Source organism: Syzygium oleosum, unplaced genomic scaffold (assembly GCF_021117445.2).
Source record: "Syzygium oleosum isolate NSW1041296 unplaced genomic scaffold, Sole_v2.1 Sole_v2.19, whole genome shotgun sequence".
Classification (NCBI taxonomy): Eukaryota; Viridiplantae; Streptophyta; class Magnoliopsida; order Myrtales; family Myrtaceae; genus Syzygium; species Syzygium oleosum.
In genome coordinates this window covers 6316046-6325668 of record NW_026607503.1, presented here as the reverse complement: position 1 = coordinate 6325668, position 9623 = coordinate 6316046, and the positions used below count along the sequence as shown (strand labels likewise).

Below are 9623 nucleotides of genomic sequence, written 5' to 3'. Positions count from 1 at the left end.
TCGTATTCCCCGCGTGGGACTGTGAACTCAAACAGTGTTATCCCAGCGTGAAGGCGAGCTCAGACTTTCAGGTCGAGCTCGTCCGTCTCTGCTCCGCCGCACTCCGCAGAAGCCGAAGCTTCCACCGCCGCCGCACCGTCGCCGTCGTCCCGGCCGGCGGTTATGTCTTCGTCGGAATCGGAAATTCAAGCCTTCGACGTCCTCTCCGACCTCGACCTCGACCTCGACGACCTCGTCGATTCACCTCGTTGCTCCGATCCAGACGACGTCCTCGAGATCATGTCCGACCGTGCGGACGAGGAGCGACATCCAGGGCTCGAGGCCGAGCACGACGACCGCCCCGTGCGGCCCCCCGAGCCTTCCGCGCCGTCGCCGTCGTCCCAAGTCGCCGGCTTGACGTGCGGCGGAGCCGAAATCATCGGCATCGACTCGGACTCGGGCTGGGACTCGGAGTATCTGGACTCGGTCGCGTCGGGTTCGCAGCTCGATGTGGGGGAGGAGTCCGATTGGGAAGAGGCGATGGAAGGAGCAGTGGGTGGGATTGAGCAAGCGATGGCATCGCCGGAGCGGGAAGGGCCGTCGCGAGACCCCGATCGGGAGCTCTCGTTCAGTTTCCCCCCGGAAGGTTCGGGCGTAAACCCTAATTTGGATTCGGATCCTGTGTTTGTCATTGAAGGTGACTATGTTGATACCGATGAGATTTTCGCTGCAGTGGCGCAGCAGATTCTGCGGAACGAGATCGCCAGAAGAGGCGATTCGCCGGCCTCGGCGAGGGTCGTGGAGGACCTGCCCCTGTTTACTGTGGGCAAAGAGGGATTGGGAACTGGTGATGGGGTTTGTGCGGTTTGCAAGGACATGTTCGTTGAGGGGGAGAAGGTGAAGGTGTTGCCTTGCGTGCATCGCTACCATCAAGACTGCATCTTGCCGTGGTTGAGGATGCATAACACTTGCCCGGTTTGCCGGTTTGAGTTGCCGAAAGAGGACTTGAGGCTGGGAATGCGGAGAACCAGGAGGGATGGAGGTATGGATGGGGGTGGACTGCAGTGATACGCCAATTTGAGATGTGCAAATTACATGGAAACACAGTGTTGTTGATGAATTATCTGAATGGTGATTATCATTGAGCTTTTTACTGGCTCAGTGTTGATTGTTTCCAAAAAATGATGTGATTTTTTGCAGAGTTGCATGTATTCCGAAGTTTCATCCAGATACGGTGCCTCTATGTATAGCCCAAGTTGTATTACAGTTGACTGGTTATATATCTCTGTGGTTCTTGCTAAGTACAATGTACAATTGATATGTTCTTTAGCAGTTCATAAACACCATTTTGTGAACCGATTTAGTACATTTCAACTGGTTTTTCAAGAGTGATGAAAGACTGCGTATGGGTTTCTATTTGAATTTTGTGATTGTGATGCGATATGAAGATGAAAGCTTGTCTTCTGAGAACTTATATTGGTCAGGGCTCGGGAAGGGGTTTTAACTTTTAACCGCCATTAGAATACCTTGGGGGAGGATAGTTCCATAAATTGTTCTTGCAGGTGTTGGAGAAACTCAACAATTTATGTGCTTGACTGGTGAGCATATTATCAAGAGATGGAAGTTCTTGTACAAGTTATAAGAAACAATTATTTTACGCACCAAAAAGTTGACTGGCTTTCTGACTCTTGTATGAACTGGTAGAAAGGAATTTATCCATATGAAAGTACTCTAGGTTTTTATTTTAGTCATTACTTTCTTTAGTTTATGAGTTAACAGTTGCTACGTTAAAAAATAATGAGATAATTAAGGTAGCTTTTAGTTTTAGTTCTTGATCAAACTGTTCTGCTTTTTATCAATGAAAGATGGTTGAATCAACCAATGTTAAGAATTCTAGACATGTTTTAAGTTACAAACTGAGTTGGTTATTCAAATGCTGTTAGGGTTCGGCCAAAATATGCTGTCAGGGAAAAATATATTTGCTCAAGAAAATTAATGCTGTTAGGAAGAGATTCTTATTATCGACAGACTGTAAATCTGTTAATGTTTTTCGAGTAGGTTTGAACAAAGTCATTAGGATTTTATTTCTGCAAGAGCGCTTGGAACCTTTGCAGGCACATAACTTAATCAGAGAGGGAAGGCCATCTTCCTTTACATTGGTGGTTTGGCACTCGTGACAAACTGGACCATTTTTAAGCATTTAGACTTGGTTTCTGATATTTAGATTCAGTTGTTTATTGTAAGTAAGAGTATTTTACTTATTATACATAAGAAGACAAAAGAAACTGGACTTTCTGTCTGAGATTTTTCTCCTGCAGTTTTCACCTTTCTTGAAGGTACTTCAGAAAAGCTAAGTCGCGCACTATTGGATGGTGGATATTGGTAAATATTTGCTCCGAGTTGTTATTGCATTTTGACAAAGATGTGCAAAACTAAGCTTTTATGTGTTTTTCGATAAGTAAGAAGAGTTAAAGGTCTGCAAAATGCTTCCAGGGTCGGCAGCATGGTTATGTTCTTGCAAAACTTTTTCTTTGCTCTCAAATAGAAAAATCTAGGAAATTACAAATTACAAACAGTGAGCAGCTTTATCGAACACTTAAGGCATTTTTCTTTAATCCAATTTTATGTCATGCAATTATTTGTGTTGAGGTTTATCATCAAGTTTATACACTGCCAATGTTTATATGCCTTTTACAGCGGATTTTCACTACTGCAATTCTGGATTTCACTTGCTACTGTTTTGAAGGTTTGATGTCATCTGAGCAATATTGTTCCAGATATTTGTATCGTCTATTTGTTGTCTCAGTAGCAGTGCATTTAGTGTCATCAACAGAGATAATATCATTAGTGATGACATTACTGGATAATTGCTCCTTTGATGTATCTGGTATGTTGCCCAAGTCGAGATATTACAATTGGCAGATCTTGCCACCAAAAAAAAAAAAATTGGCAGATCCATGACCAGTTATTTAATTCTCCTACATTTTCATTTCTGTAGGTTTGCACAAAGGAAATTATGTTACATCATAAGGAAAAAACAGAGGACGTGTGAAAGTAGAAAGGAACAAAGTTGTCATTTTCAGTGATGGAATGAAGTGCCTATGGCCTCATCGTGTCCACTGAGGCAATCAAACAAAGCACTCACTCTGTCTAGAAACCATTACTGAGGTTGTGTGACTCCTGGGAGTGGCTGTCACACCTGCAAAGTAACTCCTGATTCAGGGCAATAACTTTTAAGAAAGTGGAAACATTTGAATTATTATCACAATCATTTCAGGTTTGAAGGTTGATGGGGGACTGGGGATGGGGTATTGCAGGAGTGTCTTTCTAATGTTTCCCCGTTTGCTGGTGTTTCTATTCTCTGGCACTCTCGGTCACCTCTTCTTACCTTCTAACTTCGCACCAACTTGCACCAAAACCCTGCATATGCTGGCTCCCGCAAGTACTTGTGCAAAACGAGGTTCAGTTTGGACTAGATATATAATTATTCGGCAGATTTGCTTGATTCGATAGTCTAAAAATCTCTTCTTTTTTTTTTTGGGGGGGGGGGGGGGGGGGTGGAGGGTGGGGTGGGCGGTGTCCTAATCTTGTTCAAATTCGAAGCTACTTTCAATTAAGTTATTGAACTTTCAGGCTATCAACCAGGTATTATTATACTTATGGAATACTTTCAATCCAGTCACTCAATGCATGTTGCATGGGCACATGGATGATTGTTTTAATGGATGGCTGACGGAGCAAGCTGATTAAAAGTACTCCCCGAGGTTAGTGATCTGGCTGAAGGTTTTGGAGTTCTTTTCTTGGCTGGAAGTTTCGAGAGTCCAGTGACCCGATTAATGTAACCCCAGAGCTGAGAGTGATAACCATGCAATTTACCCAATTTCTAGTAGAGAACACGATGTGAGCATGATTTTAATTTTTGGCATAACCTTTTGAGAAGCTAATAAGAGTAACTCTCATTTTGGCTAACTTCAGCATGCTATTGTGAAGTCCGCAGAATACAACTACCTTGTTTTGCTATAGATACTCTTTCTTCCCCCAAAACTACCTTGCGGCACATCTGGATGATGCTTGGAATCTAATCTATAACTGCAGAATTCGTGAAGTTCTCTTTGGCCCTAGCTCAATTTACTAAATGATTGCCAGTCTTTTGATTATCAACATTAGAGATGAGATCTGTGTATTGTTTCCTTTTCGATAATCTTCAATTTGTGCTGATATGTGAAGCATATGCCAGGTGACATCTTTTTGTTAGCTGTGATCAATAGATAAATTAGATCTCCTCGAACCTGTGTCAGTAAGTTCATGGTAGATTGGATAGCAATTGATCTGCGAAGAGTAGTAAATTATCATGGAGCTAATGAAAAATTTCTAGGATGTTTCACCGGGACATTCTCTTCAGTCATCTATGCTTAAGAAAAACCTCAAGCTTTGGTTAGTTAAACATTTCCAATCATCTCCTAGTACCCGTGGGATCTTCCTTTTGCCCTCGCACTCAAGCATTTGGATCTGTGATTTGATGGAAAAGATATCTCAGATAATATCTCGAGCACCGAAAGGTGCGGAAGGGAAACAAAAAAGCAAAAGAATTGGTGAATCAAACGACAAGCTAGTCGAACATAGATAGGTGCGAGCGGTCGAACGATGTCTGGGGTCATCGATGCATGTTGCAGCATATCGCATCATAGGAGAGGTAGCTGTATCATTTTTCAAGGAGTGTCGTATCATCAGGGAAAAGATAGAAAGCGAAAGCGTGAAATGTCCCTCCCGAATCTGATAAAAACTCTTTCTTCTTTTCCCTCTAAATTATCTGTCTGCCTAGAACAGAAAGTGCATTTGCTTTTGTCCTGGTAAAGACTTGCCATCCACACTCTGCTTTTTTTCCCCTGCTATTGTTCATTTGAACGAAAAACGCTGTCTGTGAGCCCAGTCCTTCATTACCAGAGGAAATGGCCCCTACATTTCAGCACGTTTCATTATTTTATAAGAGCACTGTCTTAACAGAAAAATAGAAAAGATATTTGATTATATGTGGATTAGCTTGCTGCAGGAGTCGTGTAAACTGTTAATACATGAGTTTAGGTCAGGCTTTGCTAATTGGATTAGGTACCAAAGTTCAATTCTTAAGAAGATTCTACCACTAGAATCCCTTTCCGTTGTTTGGGTGACTAGGAAGATGAACTTCCCTCAGCCTCTCGTTTTGTTATCATTTCTTTATTGGCTTTGCCCTTATTTTCACCAGCTCTTCAACCATCTGCTCAACCCTAACTCGAGCACAGTAATCAAGAAACCCCACGAATTATGAAAACACAGAATTCATTAGTCGTAGCAGTGGCGATTGTGAACAGTGCTTGATTGCTCTTTAAGACTAGGGAGAGCATGGTTCCAGGTAAAACTTGAAACTTGAGAAACTGACCGGTGGGAATCTGTAAGTTTCAGGTTCTAAGATACGCAGAGTAAGTTCCAGGTTCCAAAAATTAGAGAACCTGTTTCGACGAGTAAGTACTTAGAACTTGAAATCTGAAACCTAAAAGAGTTTTTTTTGTGTTTTTTCTTGATCTATGTCTTTGTGTGATTCTGTTGTGTTTCATGGTGTTAAATGATGAGTATATAATCTGGAACTACTAGTCTGAGCTTTCATTTTATGACTTGCTAATGTTTCATATTCTTCGTGTGTCTAAATATAAGTTGTGGTCAGTAGATTATAGTAGCAAGCGGTGTTCATTAAAAGTGATGATTCACTGCAATTGTTCAATTAATAATATAGGTGAAACCTAGGTAGATCTTGGAACTGACCCTCGAACTTGTGATACGATAGGTTTCAGGTTCTAAAAAATGATGAACCTATTATCATGGGTATGTTCTATGTGGAATCTATATGGAACATGGAACCGCTTACCCCTAATATCGATTAACGCAATGATTTCTCATTTTAATTGCATTTATTTGAACCATAATGCTAGTAAAACTAGTCTTTTGTATTCTCTTTAGTGAATGACAAGCTTGTTTAGTATTATTGCGTTCATTTTCATAATGAAATAAAATAAAAAAGAATTTGTTAGACCCTAGAATCTACCCTAGAACCTGTGACAGGGTAGATTCCAGGTTCCAAGTTCCGACAAATAAGTTCTAGGTTCCAAAAAATGAGGAACCTGTACCCGATGGTAGGTTCTAGGTTCCACTAGAACCTGTAAGGAATCTGTAAAGAACCTGAAACCGCTCACCCTTACTTAAGATGATTCATAATACGACAACAGTTAGCAAGTGACAGGGACATGGGCAAACATTGGCCCGAAAAAGTGTGTCCTGTTTGCCCTATAAAAAAGATTAAAAAGATGCCCATTCGCTTACAATAACCCAAACACCTTTATTATCCACATTGTTAGTGGATCGAGACCTTATTCACAAATACGTAAGCGCCCAGTAAAAATGCGTGCAACTTTAGAATAACTCACCAAAATATTGCACCCCACCCACCATTATAATACATTGTGCCCTAGAGATGATCAAAACATGAAAGGTTTTAGTAATCACAAGAGCAAAAGATGGGAAAAGACAAAAGAGGGGGGGGGGGGATTGAAGATGATGCAAGCTGATGATGGGGTTTATCCAAGATTCAACCAATCCTTTGCCTAAATCAATCTAATAACATATGGCGAAACTAATCTAATAAATTCGTCCACACATTCGACACAAGTGCCCAATCACGATTTTCATTTCCTAATGCATGCCATCGATCTGACCATGGTGGATTGGATCATGGCGTCATGAGGAATTTGACAATCGAATACCAACATATCTTGATGGATCCAACGTGACTTTGCCTAGGCACCCCATCATGGTACAAGTGACCTTGCCCTAAAATTGCAACCTACTTGGTGAGTGGGCGAAACCTGAAAAAGCCTCTTTAAGCAAGAAGGGAGACATGAAGAGTATGAGAGAGAGAGAGAGAGAGAGAGAGAGAGAGAGAGAGACTTTTGGGTTGAGTTGACAAGTTGAGCAATGAGGAGGAGAGGATAATGGTTGCATGTGGTGCACCGGCCACAAACATATAGTGTCTGCCTACCTCTGCAATGGTGTTTGGGTGGCCATTTGTGGATGTCAATCTGTGATTGGTACTACACGCCAAGGTAAAGGGGCTGCCCTTCACATCAAGTACCCATCCGGGCATAACCTGAGCCGTTATTCTAGGGCAACTGTCGGATGCCCGGACAATTTCTTCATCACTCTGTCAAATGATTGCCGATAAGTTTTCCAGAATTAAATCATGAGTGTAATGTATATCGGCCCTTCCAGTTCTTGAAAGAGTGTCTAGTGAAGCATCGGATTTCAAATATTAATGAGCAATATTAAAAAATACAAGTGTGTTTTCATGTAGATATCAATTACGTATCCCTCTATTTTTCAAAATATAGACTTCATACCTCAACCCTAGTAGAGAGAGATGGTGGTCTTGGCTATGACCTTAACGTCTGGTAGCTACAGCCACGAGCCAAGAGTTCGAGCGGTCTTGGCCGCGAGCTTAGAGAGAGAGAGAGAGAGAGAGAGAGAGAGAGAGAGAGAGAGAGAGAGAGAGAGAGCATGTATAAAAGAATTGTTAGCGTGCTTTTGACTAGGAAATTGACAAAGTCACCCATATAAATGGAAAATTTTGTTGAAGCAAGGGTGTAAATGTGCATTTACAAAAGTAGAGGTATGTAACTAGTATCTAGGTAAAAATTTGAGTATGTTTTTGGTATTCTTCACAAAATTAATTATCTATAAAATTGTCCAAAAAATCCTAAACCTATTATATGGCTGCCAATTTAGTCCTAAATTTTTCAATTGTACCAATTTAGTCTTAAACCTTTTCACAACTTGTCAATTTAGTGCTAAACCTTTCAATTATGCAAATTTAGTTCTAAACCTTTCGATGATTTGCCAATTTAGTCTCTTTGGTCAATTTTGGCCGGAAATCACCAACGTGGATAATTTTTGCAATTTTTTCTTATTTTTTCCTTTCCTTTCCTTTTCTTCATTTCCTTCTTTATTTTTTCTTGTTCTTTTTTCCTTTTTCCTTTTTCCTCTGCCAACCTTAAGCGAGGGCCGCCCTCGCCAGGTTAGGCGTGGCGAGGGAAGCCCACGCCAGCCCAGGTGAGGGTGACCCTCGTCGGGTAGCCCTTGCCAAATCTGGTGAGTGCACCCCTCGTCCTTGCCTGATTTGGTGTGAGTGGCCCTCGCTTGAGGTCGGCGAAGGGAAAAAGGGAAAAAGAAAAAGAAAAGAAAAGAAAAGAAAAAGAAAAAAAGAAAGGAAAAGGAAAAAAGGAAAAAAAATAAGAAAAAAATTCAAAAAGTTCAAAAAATTGCAAAAAGTATCCACATCAGCGCTGGCCGTGCCATGTAGGACGATTGTTGCTAACTAGATCGCTATGTCAGCGATAGCATGTCACAATTGGTCAAAAGGACTAAATTGACAAATTGTTAAAAGGTTTATGACTAAAATGAAATCATCAAAATATTTATGACTAAACTGGCATAATTGAAAAGTTTAAAACTAAATTGACAAATTGTCAAATGGTTTAGGACTAAATTGATACTATTTAAAGGTTTAAGACTAAATTAGCCGCCATAAAATAAATTTATGACTTTTTAGACAATTTCCCTATTTTGTTTGGGTGGCGATTTGCGGATGTGAATCTTTGATTGGTATCACACGCCTAGGTAAAGGGGCTGCCTTCACATCAAGTACCCCATCCGTCCATTACCTGAGCCGTTATTTGAGGGCAACTGTTGCCTGCCCGGACAATTTCTTCATCACTGCATCAAATGATTGCTAATAAGTTTGGGAAATACCACAAATAGTTCCTAAACTTTATCGTAATATTCAATGTGTTTCTTGAACTTTTAATTTATTGAATTAGGTACCTAAACTTTAACCCAATATGCAATGTGGTTCCTGAACTTTTAATTTATTCAATGTATTTAATAGACTATTGTTACATGTTCAAATTAGTCCTTAAACCAATATTGAATATTAAAGGTCCATGGATCACATTGAACAAATTAAAAGTTTATGGACCACATTGCATATTGGGCTATAGTTTAGGGATCACATTGAACAAATTAAAAGTTTAGGGACCGCATTACAAATTAGACCAAAGTTTAGGGACCATTTATGTCATTTTCCCACTAAGTTTTCTAGAATTAAATCATGATTGCATGTATATTGTCCTTCTAGTTCTTAATAGAGTGTAGTTAAGCATTGGATTTCAAATTGTCATGAAAATATAAAAACCATGCGTGTGTTTTCATGTAGATATCAATTACATATCTCTATTTTTCAAAATACAGACTTCGTACTTCAACCCCGTTAGAGAGAGAGAGAGAGAGAGAGAGAGAGAGAGAGAGAGAGAGAGAGAGAGAGAGAGAGAGAGAGAGAGAGAGAGAGAGAGAGAGGGAGGGTGGTCATGACTGCGAACTCAACATCTGGCAGCTCCAGCCATGAGCCAAGAGTTCGAGCGGTCATCGCCGCGAGCCTAGAGCTTGAGAGAGAGAGAGAGAGGTGTGAGCATGAGTAAGAGAATGATTAGGGTGTTTTTGACTAGAGAAATGACAAAGTTATGAATATAAGGAAAATTTTGCTGAGGCGATTATGTAAACATGCA

The 9623-nt window shown here is 40.6% G+C and overlaps 1 protein-coding gene across 2 annotated transcripts; it reads left to right on the top strand.

Moving 5' to 3' along the window:
* Positions 1 to 1401, top strand: LOC115674013 (E3 ubiquitin-protein ligase RDUF1-like). 2 transcript variants are annotated; one of them, XM_030596309.2, is made up of 2 exons: positions 1 to 625; positions 713 to 1401. In XM_030596309.2, the coding sequence occupies exons 1-2, from the start codon at positions 163 to 165 to the stop codon at positions 1045 to 1047; spliced, it is 798 nt and encodes a 265-aa protein (XP_030452169.1). In that variant the 5' UTR covers positions 1 to 162; the 3' UTR covers positions 1048 to 1401. The 2 variants fall into 2 exon arrangements, with proteins under 2 accessions (XP_030452169.1, XP_030452168.1); XM_030596308.2 differs by having other exon boundaries at positions 1 to 1401.
* Positions 1402 to 9623: the final 8222 nt, after the last annotated feature.

What these genes read in the sequence shown, in the direction of transcription:
- LOC115674013 (XM_030596308.2), top strand. Translation starts at nt 163, where the DNA reads ATGTCTTCGTCGGAATCGGAAATTCAAGCCTTCGACGTCCTCTCCGAC.